General features: G+C 44.1%; 1 protein-coding gene across 17 annotated transcripts in view; it reads right to left on the reverse strand.

Moving 5' to 3' along the window:
• Positions 1-22,112, reverse strand: part of BBX (BBX high mobility group box domain containing) — a 145,779-nt gene that overhangs the window by 22,571 nt on the left and 101,096 nt on the right. For 14 of the 17 annotated variants that reach the window (XM_037378247.1, XM_037378245.1, XM_037378249.1 and 11 more), the window contains 6 exons: positions 20,604-20,684; positions 15,319-15,399; positions 11,952-12,029; positions 8,861-9,773; positions 7,843-7,981; positions 4,458-4,606 (listed from right to left, as the gene is read on the reverse strand). In XM_037378247.1, coding sequence (XP_037234144.1) covers positions 4,458-4,606; positions 7,843-7,981; positions 8,861-9,773; positions 11,952-12,029; positions 15,319-15,399; positions 20,604-20,684 — 1,441 coding nt within the window. The remainder of the gene's footprint in view (positions 1-4,457; positions 4,607-7,842; positions 7,982-8,860; positions 9,774-11,951; positions 12,030-15,318; positions 15,400-20,603; positions 20,685-22,112) is intronic. The other 3 variants (XM_037378233.1, XM_037378236.1, XM_037378234.1) reach the window with 2 other exon arrangements.

Consider the following 22,112-nt stretch of genomic DNA (forward strand, 5'->3'; position numbering starts at 1 on the left):
CTGCCACTAGCCCGTGCCCCAGGGGCACAGCTCAGGCTCTCCCACCCTGGCAGGAGTTTACGGGAAGGCTGGCTGGGGACAGCAGGCAACTGCTCCAACGCCTTAAACAAACGCCGCTTGTTCACGTTCAATCCAGAGAAAATCAGTGACTGAAAAAACTAACTAACTAACCTAAAAGGCTTGCAGGGGACCCTGGATGTGACCTCCTATAAAGAGCTGGAAAAAAACCTTTTCATGTTAGTTTACTTGGTATTGTTACACAGCCAGCCGCAAGCATAAAGTCCTTTTCTCCTGCTCATAGGTCTCTACTGGAAATGTTCTACATGGCTCTCCCTCTCCCTGGCACTTCAGCAGCTGCCATAGGATTTAACCACCTGCTAATCCCTGGCTTGCCCATTGTGCTCACGGAGGGCGGTGGGATTTCCTCCTGGGAATCCTTGCTATGGCCAGCGGCAGCTGCTTGGGGAAGCAGCAGGCAAGAAAACAAACCCACCATAAATAACGAACCGTAACTGCATTTCTTCCACATTTCTAGGCACATGCCCCCTCTGCTCTCCAAACTGCCTATTTTAAAGGGCCTGATCAAAGAGAGAACGCTTGAATCTGATCCAGGACAAACAGATCTGTCTGTGCATTTCTGCATCTCTTGGGGGGCAGACACTGTATTTTTAGGTCATGATCTTTGGAACATTACAGCATGCGATCTCCAGGCATGTGAATGCTTTGAATTGAGCAAAACCAACCCCCACCCCCCCCAAGCTAAGACCGAGAGGAATGCCACGAAGAAGCATCCGTTCTAAGCTGATGCTTTATTTCTAGTCCTAGAGGCCACAGACCAAAAAAAAAATTTTAGACAATCCCTTTCCCAAATAAAAGCACACTATGCATTCCTCTCCTTGCCTTCCCAAAACGAAAGCTTAAGTGCTTAAGTGTGTAAGTGAGCACAGGGCAGAAATAATGACTATGCCTGTTGCTCATTTTTGCATACAAGCGGATTAGTGACTCACTGCAGACTGCTGACTTCTGTGTGGTGGGATGTTTTGGCACATATGCCATTGGAAAGGAGAAAAAAAAAAAAAAAAAAAAATCAGTCACAGCTCCAGCAAATGTCAGAGCAGGCCATCTGCGCAGATTCAGTATAGCTGTATTTTTCAGCCATTTTGTGATATTATTATTGTATATGCACACTCCCGGTTCAAACATGCCTGAGGTAGAATTTGCCACAGCATTTTGGTGTGCCCAGCCCTGCTCCCGCTGAAGAAAGACCCTCGTTCGCTTCAGTGGGAGCAGAATTTGGACAATTCTGAAAGGTCTGGGGGAAAATTTGCCTCTCTTAAAGTTCAAATTTCCTCTTATACATGTGGATTTGAAAGAGCTTTCATGTTCCAGGGTTCTCCAGGTGTTTTCACATGAAAAGAGCTGGCTGAAGCGAGGACCAGCCATGCCAAGCACGATGGAAGGAGTCGGTGGGCACCGACCCACGCATTTTCCACTTAGGAGAAAGAAAACCTCCCGACAACCCCAGCTGTTCAGGCTGGACAGCAGAGCAGGCCTCTCGTAGGTATAGGTTAATGATATTTGACAGAAAATCAATCTGGCACCATTTACCCCAAAATAAAACACATTAAGACATACAGCCCCAAGTTGGGAGCGTGTGTGTTAAACAGAAACATTTCTCCATTTTTGTTCACCTAACACCCCGGGGAACTTCTCAGTGCCCAACACTCCAACCTATTTTCCAAGGTCTGAATGTAATTTAGTGGCCACTGATCTGCAGACTGCAAAAATTAAGCACTTGTCTGAAAACTGTGAACGCCTGAGAAGTTTAGGATCCTGCAGATGCTCCTTCAGAAAAAGCAGGGAATGATTTTAAAGAGGGTTTACTAAACCTACCCCGAGAGATTATGATCTGTTTGGAAACATCCAGAGGCCCCAGCCACGAGCAGGCACTATTTGTGCTGGACTTTTCTTTGATTTCTCTGATTACCTTACAGCCAGGGACCACCCCAAGGAAGAGCAAACCCCCCATGATGTGACACAGTAACACAGGGCACAGCAGAGCCGAGTTACGGTCTCCTACATCCCAGCACAGTCACACCCCTACAACTATGACGACACTTCACAGTTCATGCTCATCACATCGCAAGATGTTACTTTTGTTTAATTCTGATGGTGTAAAAACCCATGATAACTCAAAAACCCCAGAACCGTTCCAAAGCAAGCTCCCTCATCTTGCACAATACAACGTTTTCACCTCCTGCAATCCTCGCAGGAGCCCAGGACGCAGACCTGCCTGCTTAACACCTTTGGAGGTCAGTGTTCCCTAACCGTCTCTGGACTCGTCCCAGTCCACAGGCAAGCTGACAGCATGATGAGGCTGAGTGGCTTGTCAGTACCCCGCAAATTAAATTGAGGATTCAGCCTAATGAATGTTTGGCTCAGCCAGAACGGTTTCCCCACTAAGCTACTAAGCCTGCTTGTACGCCGTTTGGCTCAGGCCATTTCAAATCCACAACTTGCATTCTAACAAAATAAAACAAATTAAAATCAACCCATTGCCATGGAATATTTACTGTTTTAGCAATCTTTCTTTTCCAAAAGAAAAATGGTTTGTCGGAGAGTTTTTCAGCTACCTCGAGAGCGAGCTCCGCTCTGCAGGGCGCTGGAATGACTGACACGAGCTGACAGCTCGCTCAGCTAACTTGAGTGAATTCAACATTTGTTGAAATTAGAGGCAGATATCACTAGCTCCATCTGGATTTAGTTTGGGGCTGTGGTTAGATGTTCACTACAGAAACAGCAGTGTCACTATCAGATATTCCTGCCCTGGGGCTGCTTGTTGCAACTCTACAGCTCTGTTGGTGGAAAAGTTCATGTGCCTGTTTACCATCTGCTTCCGTGCAGTCAGCTGCCTTGGTTTAAAGAGCCCTTATCGTCAGCAAGAGGTAAGTGCTCCACGGCCTCCTCCACAGGACTGTGCCAAAACTACTTATATCAGGCGTGTAACCTGCCTGCAGTTACATTTCTGACCTTCCCCTGAGACACAGCTGAATATAATCCAAAGCTTTTTAAGTGATGCAAACAAGGATAAAAATTAAGCTCCTGCCAATGGCCCTAGCCAAAAGCAGAATGCAGTTCTGGGCTACCTGACTGGAGGCAGCATTCTAGCATGCCATTCTCACACAACATAGGGTCCACAGACATGTGAACAGGTAAATTCTGTAGTGAGAAACCCAAGGAGCTGCAACTTCAACTGCCAGACCACCACAGAGGAGGAGATCTCATTCCCAACAGGTGCTGCTTAACTAACCACTGCATTATCATACTGCAAAACAATCCATTCATGCTGACTGAAGAAGTTCTGTCAAATACACACCACAGAAAAAATGAAAGGCATTTAAAGCCAGGACTCATTTGGTACTAGCACAAGTCTAATTTTGCAAAAGTGACTGTTCCACATCTAATTATATAAATACAAAAAATCAATACCAAATTTGGCGTGCACTAGAAAAGAACAGCTGCTCAATCCTGCATACTGTAATGTGATTATTTGTGAAGCATTCAAAAGGCACAGATCTAATCCAGGGTCACCTGGCTAAAATAGCCGTATTAGATCTGAAAACCTGTCAGTCAGTGGAACTGCCACAGCAGCAAAAAAGGAAACCAGCTTCACATTGTGAACCGTGCACAATGAGGATTCTTTTGAGCATCCTTTTGTCTTGCACAATTACTGGTACATCATTCCTTCATTTGGTGATATTTCTGTACCATATGTGTGCATCAGTATTTCTGCCACAGTCTAAAAGCAGCTCTCCCTACCACGCTCTCACTTCTCTACCACCTCTGTGTCACAGGCTGTCTGTATATAAAGCAGCCACGTGTCACGAGTTTCTCCCTCCAAGAACCTCAGCAACAGAGTTGGATATGGAATTGTTTTTCCTGTCCTCTAACCTTTTCTTAACCATGTCAGGACTTAGGATCGAAAGTTAAAACCTTGATGGAAAAATAATCCAAATGTTTCATTCTGACATCTCTGGGATCTTATGTTTTAATTTATAGAGCCTAAAATTACAGTGAAATGCAAACCGGCATAAAGCTATGTTTTGAAAAATACCAAAATGTAACCTTTCGATCACTTGCCATATCTTCCCCTTTTTCTCCTGGGAAAACTTGTCAAATTCACTCACCTCACAAACATTTGTGGTTTTGGTAAGTTTGCTTGCTATGAGGAATGTATTTCCTGCACAAACTCCAATCAGTCCTACTCAGCATGAAACCCAGGAGGCAAGGGTACAGCCTGAAAACTTACCCACTGAGAACCAACTAACTGCAGCCCTAGAACATTTTTTCTTTGACTTCACACTTTCCAAAAATCACAGTAAAGTAAGAACGTCTGAATTCCTGAGCTTGTCGTAACACTCTTGTTGCTTAAGAATATATCACGCGTGGTAATTTACCTTTGTTGGATTTTGGTTGTTCAGATGAGCCATTTCCAACCTTCCTCTTTTTCCTCGGAACAGCTGAATTTTTCCTGTCAAAGGTAATAGGACTGTATTGAGGGAGGCTGTTGAATTTCTTTTCAAATTCTTCTTCCAACTTTGCTAAGCTAAAGGGGAAACAAAACCAATCAAATTAAAGGTAACTCTGTTTTTGGAGAAAAAATATATTGTTTAGGAGCACGTGTGCGGTGTGTGTATATACATACCTACCTACACAGAGGGAGGGGGAAAGGGATAAGCACAGACATACACTGTAAACATCACACTAGTATGTATTAATCCAGCTTTGGGATGAGAGTACTCTCCAGCTTCTGCATTTGTAACTCAGTAGGCATTGATTACATTAGCTGCACATATTAAAATTGGAAAAAATAAGCAAATCAATGTCATACTGGTGACATGTAGCTCTGTTTGCTGCACAGATTCATGCAGGAGATTTGTCTGTTCTGTGAGGAGAATGAAAAAAAGACAGTAAAGCCAATAAATAAGCCAATCAATAAAATAACTTCACATAAAAGTCCTCACACTGGGATGAAAACAACTACAATTCAAACCAGAAGAAAAACGTCAAACTGTTCAATCTTCTGGGGATACTCTCTAACCTGATGCTTCGGGGTGGGAATTAGCTTTGTGTTTGTTTTGGGGCATTGTATTTTCTCCCCTCATATTTTGTCCTGAGAATAAAAATGCAATTAGCTCATGCTTTCAGGCAGCCCAGCACCGCTCACACCTCAGCCCCCCGAGTGGCTCCAGCCGGATTACCTACAGCTGAAGAACTCCACCGACACGTACTGCTGTTCCTAACAGCCAGAGGGAATACAAACCACTCCAGCAGGGCAGTATGGCTGTAATGGCTACGCTGGCTTGCGTAAGGACTCCGTTCCAGCAAATTCTTGCAGCCAGGCAGGAGCATAGGAAGGAACTGTATTTTAATAAAAGGCAGTGCACGCAGCTAGGCAGATTATAAATAGCACCATCAATGACAGGGGAATAATGACATTTTGTACTTGCCTTGAATTCTGTTTGCTACGGAAAACCTAAACTTGACAAAAGTTGGCATGACTTCGGAGGGGTGGCCCCTGCCCTGCACACTATGCACTTGGAAGTATCACAAGAAGCACAGCATTTCTCCCTGCTTGCTGAAGCAGCACTTGAAGCAAATTGCATTCTGAAAGCTTTGGTACACAGAATGATACTTCATTTTATCTCTGTAATCATTACTTCTTTCGGTAAGCTATCTTCCATCTTAAAATACAGCCTGGGCTCCTGGCAGGCTTCTGCATGGTGGGGTTGGTTTATTTGGGTTTTTTGTGTGTGCACACACGCATACATGCTTTGTTTTGGAATCACAAAGATACCTGATGTGTGGTGCTTGGTGCTGCTACCTTTCCCTTCCATGTGGACGCTCCCCGACAGCCACAAAACAAGCTGATTTTCTGCTCTGACAGCTGTCACGGCATCCCATCCCCTGCCCCTTCCCCACTGCCTGCTGCCACCTGCTTCACTGTCTGCCCCCAGGGCACATGAGGGGTTGCAGCTCTAATTAGGAAGGTCCAACCCCGAGAGCAGACGAGCTGCCACCCTGGAATTCATAGCTTGTGTGGCATGGAGGTGGTGGAGAGCACCGCTATCGCTAGGTCAGCGATTAATTAGTCAAAAATAAATAATCATTCACATTATTATGAATTTTCGGAGCATCTTACAAGCCTGATTAGGCGCACGTAGCTGAGCTGAGGTGTTCGTGCGGTGCAGCCCAGTCCTGCCAGGAGATACATGCGGGCAGAGCTGGGCAAAGGAGCGGGCAGCAGGCGGCCAAAGAACACCTGACCGACCCTCGGGAAGCGTGGGCAGCTACTGATGGAGAAGGTAAGAGGACATGGGGAGAGTGACATCATTCCAAAGGGACGCTCCCCCCTATACGCACAAAAAAAAATGAGGCTGAAAGGTGATGCTGAAGGGAGCAGAAAGAGTTAAGAGGCGCAGGCAGAGGTAAAACCAGCTTTTCAAGCAGCCAGAGGATCAGGTAGTGCAATGAACAGGGATAATGGATACCTGCTCCAGCACTCATGCTCCTCAGACCACTGATTCTGCCTTTAGAGTTCATTAAATAAGATCCGTTAATGACATGACTAAACCAAGAAGCAAGACTGGCAAATATTTCCCCATCCAGCCAGCTAATGATGGGAGAACATTATTTCTCAAGTGAACTAATTATTTACACAATTTGCCTAGCTACTTGGAATAAATGATTTGTAACTTTTTTTTTTTTGCTAGCAGAGGCATTTAGTGACATCTCTTATTAGACACCTAGTGGTTTGAAAAGTTTTCAGTCTTTCAATTCAAATTTAAAGAATATTTACAAAACTTATATACAATGCACTAAAAATACAGGAAGCGTTCCATTACTTTTTTTCCTTGATCATTCCAAGCAAAGAGGACTTGGAGACTGTCATCAATTTAGTATCTTTGCTGTAAAGTGAGCTGCAGCTAAATTTCACATAAGACCAGGTTATAAAAAAAGGCTACTGCAAGCCTGCACAAAAGAAACATATTACAATTTTAAGCATGAAGTGTGGAAAATCTACTCCTTTTTAATTCATTTTCACCCTCTGAATTCAGATAATTGGGAGTCTTCAAGAATTTGCAAGTACGTACGAACGGCTAAGCAGATTTAACAACTACGCCTGCAGTTAAATAAATCTGTAACGCTGACAAAAATGGTTATTCATATACTAGAAAAGCAATTCTGTGCAGCCTTGCTACATTTGAATGCACCTCTAATCATTAATTATTCTTCTGAAATATTTAATTTCTTCACAGCATACATGAATGATTTGAGTATCTTTCCTCTACAATGGAAAAATGATACATTTATCATAATTATTTGCCAACAGTAGAACACTGTTTATTCTTCCTCTGTAAGTAATCCCTCCAAGAGGGCAAAGGGATCTATTCTTTCTAGTCTAATTCTGTTTATGATGATTGAACACCTACACTGAACTTTAAATACTGCTTGCAAAGTGCTCTGAAAAGACAAGTAACCCTCTTCACCGCCTCTTAAGTAGGTAAATATTGCACATTTATTTTAGAATTAAGCAAATAATGTAATTCAATTCTGTTTACAATAGGGTAAACCAGGAAAGATCTCCAAGGAATTACTTTGGTATATAAACAACAGGTATCTAGAGCACGACTCAGCCCATCGTGGCTTGCAACGCTCAGGAATTCTGCGTAACTGTGATTATTTGGGTGCTGGATGCAGTTCATGCAATGAGGAGGACTCACTCTGAAGTTACCAGGCTGACCTAACTAAAACTTTGAACAGTGTTAAGCTGCAACTTACCCAAAAACAAACTCTTCCTTTGCCTTAGGCTTTTTCAGTTTTTTGTTCCCGCTTGTCCCACTTTGGGAAAAAGCCCAGTTTTCTTCATTCCAGCATCCTTCATGATCTGAGGAGTTGCCTTTTCCTGAGCTTCTTTTTCCTGGGATGAAGGCAGAAAATTGTTTCTCATCTTTAGAAAAATGCGCCAAAACAAAGCGGGCTCAGAAGGAACTTGTGTACCCATTCAGTAACGCAACCTATGATGCCTGACCTTCTTGAAGGGCTTACAAAACATTTGTTTATTTTAAACGGGCTAATGATATTGGCAACTACTTCTGTGCACTCCTCCCTCCCGGTTTTTATACTACCTCTTAAGTCAGGACCTCTCCAGATAGAAAGGAGGAGAAAGAGAGGAGTAGATTGACAGTAATAAACTTCCCTAAATTACAAACATCTTTTCCTTTTCTGACGTTCCAATTACACATGTAAATCAACTAATGGGAAAAACACATTTCAAGACGTCTCACTGAAAGCTTCCAGAAATTATCTCAAATTTATCCTTCCACATGGCCACCACCTACAGCAAAACTACCAAGCAAAGCAAAAGCACAACAAGTTTGCCTCTTGTAAGACTGAGAACTATGCTCGCAACCACAAGAGTCGTTATACAGAAACAAGCTAATTGTTCAGGGTTACATGCAAGGCAGGTCCTGCGTACATCTATCGGCAGGCTGACAAGTCAACCAATAAAGCCTTCAGCCAAGAAACCAAATCTTTGTTCAGATCACAAAGGATAAAATGGGAGAGGTTAAAGAGTTTGTGAGGGAAGTAGGAAGACGGACCACAGGGCTCCAGCAGAGCTGCCCTGGACCACGCAGCCTGTCCCCTCCACCTGCCCCCAGCATCTCAGGTGACCAGACACAGCACCCCCATCACACACCGCTCACGCTCCAGCTTAAACACCGGCTTCCGCTTCTCCTCCTGCTCCAGGCAGGCTTTTGCGGTTCATGCTGTAAATAAAACACTCAAAGCCACCCACCTCTGTCCACGTTAGCACGCAGAGATGTCAGCATGCCCTCTGACACCAGAGTTTTATAAAGAGCACCTTTGCAAGATCTCTCCGATTTCCTGGAGCCACAGGTTTCTATCTTTTTAACACAGTCACTGTCCTCAGTTTTGACCTGTCCTGGTAAGCTCTGGGGTACCACCTCCTCTGTTGGGGTCAGTGGTTCCACTTTAATGTTATCAGAAGCCTCGCACGGTACTTCCTTGCTGGCTGCAATACTAAGGAAATCAGGAGGCTTTGATTCTTTGGTGGTCTCCGTGGGTTTCTCCTTTGATGTCTTCTTTTCTTTCGATTTCACTTTTTTCTTTGGTGATTTTGTATCCAACACGCTTCCCTTCACATTTGAGATGGGACGGGGTTTTTTGCGGGGAGTTTCCGCGAGTCTCTCGGCACCCCAGTCCCCCTTCGCCACGGCTTCAATGGTATACATCACGCTTTCAATGTCCGACTCTGAGGACTGCCTCTTTTTACAAGGTTTCTTGGGGGTGGATTTCTCATTTGTGTGCCGGTCCAACTTATTTTTTTTCTTTTTCTTCTTTATCTTTTCCGGCTTTAGCCCCAGGATATTCATGTCAGCCACCGACAGATCTGGAGAGCAGCACATGTGATCCTTTGTGTTATCACTTCTCTCAAAAGGACTGTTCTCCATTGCAAGACTAGTAAAATCTCTGTATTTTGCAGTTTCTAATTCCTCAGCTTTTGTCTCATCCCAGTTTTGCATTTTCTCTATCCCCGATTGTTCTACTTTTTCTTTACAGGAGTCTTTTGTTGTTTTCTCCAGTTCTACATCCATCTCCTCTGGAACTTCCCCTCCCACATCTTCCGGTGCTTCCACTTTTGTTTTTCCAGGTTCCTTCACTTTTACTCCTTCTGAAGCAAGGCACATCTAAAACAAGTTTAAAAACAGTCCCGTGAAACAAACAGCGACTGTTAACGTCACCTACCCATATTTACAGGAGCATTACAGAGCGAACCTCTCTGGCATCTTAGTTCCGCAAACTACGCTAAGGACTGTACCGAAAACACGCCGAAACCGGTGTGGCACGATGATGGCTAATGCTAGAACAAGGCTGGTGGGTTCTATATTCTAACAGCAAAAGGCTCCAACTGATCTCAGTGGTGTTTCCATCATCTTTTTAAGTGCCTTTTACATAACCTGGAAACCCACTGCTTGGTTTTCACAATACCCTCAATGAACGGATCAATGCCGTATTTCTCACTACGGCCACAGACAAGTTACTTGATGTCTCACAGACATACCCCCTTCAACTCCCAAATGTCTCGACATACAATTTTTCCCTTCGTTTTCCAAATGGCCCTGAAGGAGGTGGGGGGTAAGTTAACAATCTCAGTCATCGAGATGGTTCTCCTTTACATGAATGCGAAAAATAATTTGGAAGGAAGTAAAAAAAGCCTTCCAAATCTTTCTTCTCATGTCACAGACTTATTTTGCGAAGAGCTGCAAAGCAGCAGTGGTTGCCATGGTTATCTCCTCCTGGAGATAACATTAATGGAAACCAAACCCCTCCCACTGTCTAAGGAACAGTGATACTCAAAAAAACAGCTGTAAAAAGGTCCTCAAACTGCCATGTTCCCACAGCACTGACTTGGGAGACCCGCTCGGGTGTGGATGACCTGTAAGCTCTGCGGACACTGCTGCAGAGGGCAGTCCTTCACAGCACCACCCGCTCCTGACAAGCCATGCTCCTTCTTCTCACTCTCCCTCTCAAAGCCCCCAGGCTGAATTCCAGGGCTATTTGGGATCTTGGTTTTAGAACAAATGTCAACCAAACAGCCACCCGGAGCAAAACCAGATGGAAGAAGCCTGCTCTGAACCAGACATCAGGGGTTTCCCTGTCCTGAAGCTCAGCCCACAGGCCATGTGGTCAGTATGGATGTGCGCTCTGGATCACTGGCTTCTCTTTAGGTCCGTTCCAGGTTTCTCAAACTGGCAAGGCGTTTTATCCTGGCAAACTAAAAATAGCTCTTACACCAATATAAGTATGAGCATAACACCAAGGACAGAATGTTTTGCAGTAAGTTTGCAAAATTCTTGCTGCACAGGGTAGAAACTCCTGATCTGGTTCAGGTCAGGCTGGGCTGAGCACTGCAAGCACGGCAGCTCGGCCGGCAGTGTCTATGGGGAAGCAGGTTCAACGAGGCAGCGGGGCAGCTCTCAGCTCTGCCGAGGTGGGTTCTTGGTACCAACGTACTTCTGCAACTTTTTTACTGCGCTGCAATGTAAACACTGTCTGTGATTTTCAAAAGGTAAAGATCAATCTTTAAAACACAACTCGCTGGACAGCAATATTTTGCTAGTCGAATCCATGCCACCCCACAACCAATGGAAGTTTTTTTTTTTCTTGATACCTTTCTTTCTTCTGCAGTAGCCTATAGTACAGAGGGCTATGGATGTGGCTACAAAAACGTGACTTCTGTTTTGGTGGGCTCTAAATAAACTTGCAATCCAGTCTTTAAGACTGGGAAAGCTTAGAAACACATGAAATACAGCATTTCAGTAACGGGCCATTGTTTTTAACTGTTCCCAGAAGGAGGATCTGCTGAGAGTACCCGTTTCTGTAGAAGTTATTGACCTGTTTATTCCCCATCTTCAAGAAACAGGATACATGAAAAGCAAAAATAAACGAAAGTAACTAATGACCTTTAACAGGAATTCGTAATGGCAATGACCCAATCCGAGTAACAGACTAATCCAGCCCTCCCTCTCATCTCCCTGCACCCCCCCGGCCAAACCAAACAGTTAAAACTCCAAACCCCAAGCCAGGAATTTAAACAATTCCCACAGTGGTTGGAAACTCCCTTTGCCACCAGGGCCTGGTGGTACTTCTCAGCTGCAGCACAGACTCCTAGAAACCTCCAAGGTGACTGCTAGTTGGGAAATCTTGACTTGTGGCACCCAAGCCCCCGTAGCCTACGCTTCCATAAGCACCACTGTAATTATAACTGTAGCTCTGCTCTGCCTTCCAGGCTTCCGCAGTCACCATCATTAACTTCTCCGCCCCACTGCACCCGTGGTAATTAGTCACCAGTGTCTTAATATTACCTCTGCCAGCTGAAACAATGCTGATGTTCCACACTGTTTTGTTAAATCGGGACCTGAATGGGAGGTACTTGAAGAAATCTAAAGAAAAAAAAAAACAAAACAGAAGGGGAGAAAAAAAAAAATCACAACATTCTTTTACCAGCACAATTCTTTTCTGTTTACCACACAGCTTTTCAACGGGTTGTTCCCTCCCTTTTCCCAAAATCCATTCATAAGATTATATATTGAAAAAGAAGTGCAGACCCGTGCATGCTGGTATAAATAACCCCCTGCTCCATCACTGCTCTGGTGGACAGTACCACCGGGCACTAAGAGGTATTTGCAGATTTTGGGACCTTCTGGTCGGGACTGTCTCTGAGGAGCAGGATGAGCTGAGGCACACGCTCTCACATACGGGCAGCCTCCAGCAGCTGAGCACCAGTCTACACCAGCGTGTGATGCAGCTGCTGGTGGTTTTGGAGGCTTGGTTGCAAAACCATTTCATTGTCATAGGTTAAGCTTACTCCTGTCAGGCTACAGCACTGCCTGCTGGTGTGTCCTACAGGACTCATACAGAAGAGCTGGTATGAAACCAGAGTGAATTGGGAGCCTTCAAGCCTTCAGTAACTTCTGTGACCCCTCAGGGTACGGGAGGCTGCCTGGCAAGCAGGTAGCTGATTATTCTCCAGAACCTTTTTCCTGTATCAAGCTGTGATGCTCTGCAATACTTTAGTGTTTGGTTTCAATTTTGAACTAGGTGCAATGAAATGGTGTTTTTCTAAAAAAATGAAAAGCATCAGTCTCAGGATTGTACGAAGAAGAAAGTGTTCTATTTTTAAGTACATATCCCATAATATCTGATGAGGCTTGCAGGTTTCTTATACTTGCTTCCTTAGAGGTGGAGTCTAGGGACTGGGAAACTGTAGTGTTTACAACCTTTAGCTCCCCCTATCCCCCCTGCCCCAATCTCAGTTTTCACTGCTCTCAACCAACGGGAGCCCATTTTGCAGAAATCAATCCACCATCGCCATAAAGAAAATAAAAATTTTCTCTATGTCTCCTGGCAACCACAGCTCTTCACAGCATCTCCCAAGCTCTGACCATTACAGCTCCAGTCTGCAAAATGTCACTTAGTACTTTCAGTGTGTTGTTGTGCTGCTGGGACCCCGCGGCAGCAGTGGTCTCCTTGCCTTGCGGAGGTGATGCTCACCGCCCCCCCCCCCCCCCCCCCCCCGCCCTCCCTTTGCTCCTGTGCCTCCACACTGAAGGCTAAAGACAAAGCATTCACTCAGGCACTGCAAGGAATGCAGCAGAGCTGATCAGCAACAGCCTCCCAAGTTTCAGACTGCAGAGCGGCTGCTCCAACCATTTTTAGAAACTTAGATGTTCTCAGAATTTTTTGGAAAAACAATTTAACCCACTTCTGCATTTTATTTTATCACCTTCTGTGAAATACTGTGAAATATCAAAAAGGCAGGCACGGGGTGGGGGAGAAGACAGAAGTGGTTAATCCACCAAGCAGAAAGATGAAGGAGGAGCAGAGCGACCAAAGAGGAGCAGAGCGATGTGCCGAAGCAGACAGGCTCCCACGTGCCAGCGCCAGCCATGCCAGCGGCACGCAGACAGCTGTCCCGTCCCCTCCAGTGCGCAGCATCTGTGGTTTGGAGTTACAGTGGCACGGCACAGATGTCTGCCAAACCAGCTTGCAAACCTAAGTCACCTCGAGGTGATAATGAACATGGTTTATTTGGGATGCTCCAAATCAGGTCCTGAACTGCTATCTGAAAACTTAAGCTGGATCACTCACATTTTACTTATCCAATTACCATCAGACGTTATAAAGATCTCCAAAACTAGGGAAAAAAATTATAAATAATAGCACTAATGCTCTACAAGAGCTAGAGACGAGGAGGATGTGCTTAGCACATCTGCCATGTTTTTCTCCGTTTGAATCAGAACCTTTAACATTCATTTTGTATAATAAATTAGGCTTGTAGGAATTCACCTGAGCAATCCCTGAGAGATCATGGAAACCTGTCCAACACGCAAGTGTCACGCTGCCAGATCTAGCGCCACTTTTTCTGCCAGCTTCAGTAAAAACCCTGTGCCCCTGTGGACAAGCACCTGTCCTGCCCCCAGATCAGAGTGTCACAAGCCCCACAGGCACGTCACCATTTTTAATGCTCACTCCCCCAAGTCAGCCTGCACTCAGCAGCAGCCCCACTCCAGAACCGCACCACTCAAAGCCTGCTGCTGTCCTGCGAGAGGACACCTGGAAATAAAACTTCTCCTGTCCCTGACTTCAATATTAACAGCCTTTCTGCCACCCCAGGGCTGCAGTACTCAAGTGACCGGTCACAGTTAGGTGTTAGGTGTAATCGCCCTTGCACACGCAAACTGCTGCTGCCAGGGGCTGCCCGTAGGGCAAGGCAGCTTTCCTCCACTCCTCTAAGTTCCTGTAAAGTCAGACAGTAGCACTACTATCCATGGAGCAAAGCATGAAACACTTTCATGTCAGTGCTTCCAATCTCTGTCTTTCCCCCCCCCCCCCGCCCCCGACAGGGATTAACCTCACCAGCAAGAATACACGGCTGGATGCCACCAGATGGGATCCAGAGAACCATTTTCCTCCTTGAAATAGGATGTGATTTTGAAAAAACACAACCCAAGAAAAACGTGTATGAGTAAGGTACTAGCATCCTCCCTTATCTACCTGGAATACAGCATGTACCTTCATCTTTCATTCATCAAAAAGAATAGTATTTGCACACCAAGCCTCAAAGGTTTTTGAGTGATTCATCCCCATCAAAGAGCAGAACTCTACAAGGTTATATTTAAAACTCATAGAGAATTTCTAGGACTTTTGGGAAACCTGACCTAGTACCCTTGATTACTGCTGACAGCTGCCAATTTCAGAACTTAATCTGCTGCTTCAACTTCCAACTATTCATACAGACTCCTGATGACCCTGAAGTCTGCTTTTCCCTCCTGTCTGGGTCCCCGATTCAGCAGTGCGCTGTCCTTATAACCGAAGCCTTACTTCTTGAATCCTGGTGTCCAGCTCTTCATTAAGAATGCCATCACCTACTTCTCTTTCTTATTGACCTAAGCATTGCTTTTATTATCATTGTAAGGCTGATTTTTCTAAAAAGCAACATAACTTTCTGCACCATCTCCAAGGAACTACGCACATTAACAAGTGTATAAACAAAGGCCAGGTCCCTGGGGCCACTGCCACTGCCTCATTCTCCTGCTATGCCATTATTTACTAACTTACGCTTCTGAAACACCAGATTTGATACTAGAGCAAGCCTTAAACAATTCATACTTTTTTTGGGAAAAGATACACACACCTTCCCATTGTGAACACTAATGGGTAGAACTTTACCTCTGCCAACTGGAAGAGTGCCGACTTCCCACAGTGCTTTACTGGCTCAGGACTTGACAACTGGGAAGTATTGGAGGAGATCTAGGTTTTAATAGAGGAGAAAACATTTGTGGCATACAGGAAAGACAGAAAGGAAGAGAGAAAAAGAATGAGAAAAAATGAAGGTGTTAGTTAAATCTATTACTTTTACATCCTTCTGGCAGAAGGCCCTATTTCAGATAGGCAATCCCATCCAAGAAATGCTTAACAGGCATTTAGAAGTCAGCGGGATGCAAGCAAATGTAGAATTTCATCCTTAGGTTAGTCTCATGGATTCTCTTCTCTGTTTGTGTTGTCCACAGCTAGTATTCTGTCGTGGCGTGTGTTTTGTGCGTGTTTTATGTAATAAGTGACCATGACTTACCTGTTGCTTAAAAACATAAACTGTGGTGACCAAGGTTAAATAAAATTCTCCCTGAAAGCCTGGGCAGTATTTCGCATTTGGTTAGATATTGAAAAGGACCATTTATTCTCATAGGCACTGCTTGTTTTGCTTTCTTTAGTTAGAACAAAGTAGTAAGAACTTATGTCTGGAGATCAAATCTAGTCTTCTAAATCTAGCCTAGATGTTGGTGTGCCAGCACCAGCACTGAGTAACTAACTACCACCGCACTTCAGGGAATTGCTTTTACAGCCAAATTTTTCCTGACCTCCTTCCAAGTGCAGCGTGAGCTCACCAACACAAGAATTAATCATTATTCTTCATATTTGATCTTTTTTGGCAACGTGTTACATGGCAGTATTTGACCTGGAAGCCTTGAAAAACCCTAACTAAGATTAGGGGCAAGACCACCAGTGTTTCCATGACACCTGCCTCACTGCAAAAATCAAGCTTATGACCATGATTTCCAAATGCAAAAATCATCAGCTTAGCCCTTCTCTTTATGTTTAATGTCTTTCCTTTTGAACTAGATTATTGGAAGAGTTTACTTTTCATTTTTTGATGAGATCCATTACACCACCACACCCCCAACACAATCCAGGACATCGATTTTACTGCAAGGTATTTAAAATAAAGTGAGTAATACTTGAATGTGCATTAATAATTTTTAATATCGAACTAAACTAATCCAAAATCCCAGTTTTGCCTTAAGACAATTCAGTGAACCTGCTCAGGATCCCACTGGAGTAAATGATCTTGTACGCTGCACTTTGCAGGAAGAGGCTCTCAAATTTTTATCTTTCTACTGTAATAAATTCTCAGCTCTTAATGATTTTTTTCAGTGCAATATAAATGGCAGAAAAGGGACAGAAAACCACCCACATACTGAAGTATAACCTGAGAACATGCAGGCTTATCCTGCCTCCTCACGCACAACGTGAGGAAAGAGTAAAGAATTTCCTTTCGACAATGGGTGCTCCTAACAAAAGGCGAGAACCTCGTAGTACTAAGAGGAGGAGAGGAAGCCAACATCTCACTTCAGCAAAAAAGTTCTTTTCATTGTCAAGAAAACAAGCTGCAAGAGACATAAACTTAGAACTCATTCTGCCAAAGTTGCTGGCCAAACTTCAGAAGAGGATGGCTGATCCATCAGTGAGATAAAGATCTCAATCCCCGTCTTAACACAATCTTCTAGTTTTAATTAGAATAATCAGAACCTGCAGTACTACAACCACAAATAGCCCCGTCTTACATACAGGTTTAACTCGGGGATCGTCAGGATCAAATTACTATCTTTTACTACAGTGCAGGTCAGCATTTTAGCGACTATACTACATTCTAGTTTGCATAAGAAACATGCGCCATCGTACCACTTTTTCATTTCCCTCCTAGAATAATTATTTCACATCAACACAGACATTTAATAATTTCAGTATATAGGCAAACAGCAAATATATTTGTCTGTTTTCCATAACGGCCTTACCTGGGAAGGTTACAGCTTTATTTAAGGGAAAGCTGGAAGAGAAAATACTGCCTAGCTCTCACTCAGCCGATTTTAAGGCATTTTGACTAAAAGTTTCAGATCCAAACCTTCTGCCCAGCACAGAAATGAACAGAAAGGATTGCACACAAGCCTGCTCAAAGTGAGAATGGGGCAGGAACAGAATCACCCTCAGGCATGCATTTTTTCTTAAAGGACAGTAACCTGCTGGACTGGCAAAGAAAATTCCACCTTGCTGCATGCAGCCTGTGATCGTTTTGGATTACATCACCTAGAGACAAGCCAGGTGGAAAAGCAGCTGGAAGTGAAGAGTTTTCGGGAAGGGGGCTGGCTTCATTTGGTTTTTAAGATGGTTAAACTAGCAGTTTCATGGCTTCCACTCTGCAGAATAATTGTCTTTGTTTAGTAACAGATGAAAGTTTAGCTAACTAAATTTAACAGGTACTCTTGTTTCTTCTCAATGAAGCGTCCCCACCATCTGTTTGCCATTGCCAGATGCATATCCAGTCAGACCAGGAGAGCTGGGGTCCCATCTGCTCTGCACCCCTCACACGGCACGGAGGGTGGCCGCGGCACGGAGGGTGGCAGCACCCAGCCCATGCGAGCAGCCAGCCTGCACGCAGCCACCGTGCCAAGGAACACAGCCCGTGCTCAAAAATCACGGGCCTGTACAACAGCTCTCCATTGGAATGGAGAGGACAAATGTAGGACCAAGCAGGATCAGAGCAGAACGAGAAAGCCAAGAGCGTAACTGGGCCACACTCCAAATTTCAAAAAACTCCTACAAGGATGTCACATCGTCTTCCTGGCTGTGCACCCACAGGACCCCGCCAAGCCTCACCTGGGGTTTCCAGCAGCTCTTGCGGCAAGCCACGGGGCACACCTCACTAGCCATAGCCTCATCAGCTTTAATTGATGACAGACAACCAGCTGAAAGGCTAACTGAGGCTGTAAAGACGTAAAGAATCCCTGGCTACCTTGACACAGAAGCAGCTGTTGATGAGCGACAGGGGGCTTGTTCCCCTGGGGTGAAGGTGTCCATTTGGAATGACCGACCTGCTCGATGGAATCGCCGCCTCTGCGAAGAGGCACTCCTCCTCGCCCTGCCGCAAAGGCGGCAAGGAGAAAGGGAACATACGAAAACCACCCAGCCAGACCCAAAACTGAGCTGAGACAGTTGTGCCAAAAGTCCCCAGGCACATCAGACCACAGCACGCTCCGCATTTCTTCACAGGTCTGCTTGGCTACTGGCTAAATAACTACCTTCTCTCCCTCTCTTTTCTTCTTTTGTAGCACCGTACGCTGCTGACGGCAGCCTACTGCAAATTGCTAACCATAATTTAGCTACTAAGCGCGGCAATGCGCTCAGACAGACGGGACCTAGTAAAAGTGGCACGGTAAGGAACAAGATTTTTGCCAAACTTGACAAAGACACCCTGTGCAAATGAAAGCCCTTATATTGGAAAGGGAACAAGCAGCTTTAATAGCAGGGGGAGAAAACTTACTTTCCCCTGGAACAGCCTAAATGAAATCAGGCTGTTGTCTTCAAAAAATGCCACTTTTCCACAGCTATAGGTAAAACGTGGTTAGTCACTGCCACTGAGGTCTCACCACAACAGTGTAACACAGGAGGAACAATGGCCAAAACAACCATGGCCAAGAAGGGTTGGTTTTTTTGGTTTTGGGTTTTGTGGGGGTTTTTTTGTTTGTTTGTTTGTTTTTTTTCTTTTCCAGACTTCTGTCCTTTATTTCCAGACACTGAAAAAAACCCCAAAAATACAGCCCCCTCCAGATCACTTACACATTTTAGTATTTTTTTTGTCAGAAAAAGAGATTAACCCTGACTTTTAAACTGTCCTCAACAGTTTCTAATTAACTTTCTAAGCATCTCTTCTACCTACTATTTGATGATTCATACACGCACGCTGATGTGCCAAATGAGCTGGCTCAGTGCAGTGGTACGCACCCCAGTGCACGGTCACATCCGTACGGTAATTTTCATGTTTGTCACTTTGTTGTTTGCTCAGTTAGGAGAGGAAATGATTTTAGGTTCTTTGAAATTTTTAAAGTGTGGCTAAGTCAGGTTTTACATGACAATTTGAAAATGCTGTACTAAAGGCAATTTATACCCTGTCCAGCTCTGCAGATACATTTTAATGAAACAGAAATTTTAGGTAAGATGGCTAAGATTTTTCAGACTAAGTTAGCAGATTCACTCATGCAATAAATTCACAAGAAATCTTCTCCCAGCTTCTATCTCTTACTTGGTTTAAAAGGTTGGCTTCAGCATATGTCTTCGTCCTGCTCAATTCCACAAATTTTCAAGAGAACTTTCCAAAGTAACTTGTAACTTAGAAAAGGTGGAACATACGAAAACATCTTCATGTTTAGAGATAGCAGCTCTATTGTATCTTTTATAGGGGTGTTTCTAGTCAGGTGTTTTATGGCACCTGATTCAGTACATTGATTTTTCTTAATTGAGCCTCTTAAGAAATGTATCAAGGCCCATCATAGCCAAGCTAAAAACCACATAGAACACAATTAGCTTAACAATTAACAGAAAGAATCGTGTTGTACGTAAAGCACAGAGCAACAAACGGAGCATCTTTTCATCCGTCATGTTCCTCCACACTAACTCTGGCTCCAATCCCAGCCTTTTCAGACACATCCTGAAGATACCTGCAGCAGAACGGATTCTGCCAGCAGTACCAGGCTCCCCCAAATGGGCAAGAAGAGCATATGTGTGGAAAGTCAATTCAGAGGCACATGAAACACACGGGGGAAAAAAAATTCTTAAAAGCAGTCTTTAAGAACTCCAAAACTTGAATACGTGGAGGAAGGAGGATAGCTTACATACTTAAGGGTAATTTATTGCCTTTGTAAGCCACCACCTAACAATGCTGCTACATATCCCTGCTGTGACAAGCTTCCTTTGACCCGCAAGGTTCTTTTTCAGAGGATTCCTGCCTCCAGGGTAGTTGCCATTTAGCACTGCTGCAGCCCCTTCCACAGGCAGTGCACACTGTGTCACTTCAGAGTGTCTTTTATTTGCTGTTTTCCCAGATGTAAATTAAAAAGCCATTTGGAACATATGTCTGCAGTGGTTCTTTGGTATGGAAGGCCAGGTAATATTCACAAACGCAGTATTTTTTGTATACATTACAGCTGGTAGAACTGGCCAGCATCCCATCCAGTCACTGGTTACTCCCCCCATGACTTTAACACAATGCTGTCATGAAGATAAACATCTACTGACTACTGACGGCATTCCCTGACAAGATAGGGTGCTTAGCCATTCAGTGACAACTCCTACCGGTTCCTTGCTTCCTCCCATCCTCCCCCACCATATTTCAGCCATTATACCTCAGCAAACTGAAATAACGCAGACTCCTCAGTTTGTTTTACATCTCCCGGGACTCCAGGTCGTGATGTACTTGAAGAGATCTGTCAGGAAAAGAGTTATGTTTGTATTACCTAACTCTTCAGTTGCAATATCAAACTTCAACGTGCTATGTTTCTGATCCGTCACACAGAAACATTCCTGGTACCTCAGAGCATGCAAATGAGTGGCAGCACACCTGTACAAAGAATAGTATCTGCTTTCCAGGAGACACAATGAATGGGCGATCTGTGAAATGGTGATCTTGAATTATTTTTCACAAGGAAAATCTTTCCTAGGATCAATAGAACAGGCTAAGACTTTTTATTTGCCTGCTGACATGTCAAAACAGGGTTAGCAACAAAAACTTCATACTATATTGTATTTCACAGTTCAGCGAAAGACCTGAGGCTGCAGAATAGTGGTGCTGATAGGGCACAAATTGCTACTCGGCATGGAAGGTAAGTGTGGGCAGGGACAAAATGCGTGCAGGTACTTTGAGGTACCAGATCCATCCCCGATACAAAGGTATGTGCATTTTATACTGTTTAACTTGGTCAATTATTTTTGTTGCAGATAAGACCTTGGTACAAGTAGCAATTATTTTGCCACGGACACACATACCTATGGTGCGCTGGTTAGGTGCAGCCTCACTACAGGCTGTTTAACATCCTTGGAAAGTAAGACTAGCTAATACGCATTGCTAAGTACTGATCATTGGTGTTCCAATGTTTCAGCGGTGCAGATGAGCTTATTTCCTGGCACCTGCTGAAGTTCCTCCATGGGTAAGGAAAAGCCAGCGGTCACCACCCCTTAGCAAATTGTATCCTGCAGCACACAGTTCCTGCCTACCCCATGGCTCTGGCACTATCCTGCTTGGGCACTGTAAAATGAACTGAAACAATTAAGTGAGCAGGTATTTGCCTTACTCTTTAAAAAGATTTAATGCTGAAATTCAAGAAACAGACAGTTATCAAGAAGTAGTACACAAAGTGTGACATTGCTCAGCTGACAGTGTAAGTATACAGAAGCATCTCAGAAATACTGGAAAATTAATGTTGAATTATTACCATAGAAGTATCATAAGTGACACTGGAATTAACAAATTTTACAAGCTTCTAAGTATTACCTTTCATTGCTGGTACACCAGGCATTTCCTCTTTCTAATAAGAAACCCCAGCAGTGCTTTAGTTTGTTTCTAAAACATTTCGAAAGCCTTGAGTTCCAGCTTAAGATCTGAGCTCTTGTGGGCCGATGGTAAAACAAACAAACAAAATCCAACCCAACCAACCAAATAAGAATAATTAAAAATCACGTTTTCTGTGTGCCAGGACTGCAACGTATCTGCTCAAGTGAGGATGTTTAAGGAAGCATATGAAGGTGCACACAGCAATGAATACTGAAGATACAGGAGTCAGATTCACAGCTGGTATGAAAAAAGGTAATAATAAAAAGAAGCTCCTGCTATGACAAAATTTCCTTCCATATGCCCT

This window comes from Falco rusticolus, chromosome 2 (genome assembly GCF_015220075.1).
Source record: "Falco rusticolus isolate bFalRus1 chromosome 2, bFalRus1.pri, whole genome shotgun sequence".
Classification (NCBI taxonomy): Eukaryota; Metazoa; Chordata; class Aves; order Falconiformes; family Falconidae; genus Falco; species Falco rusticolus.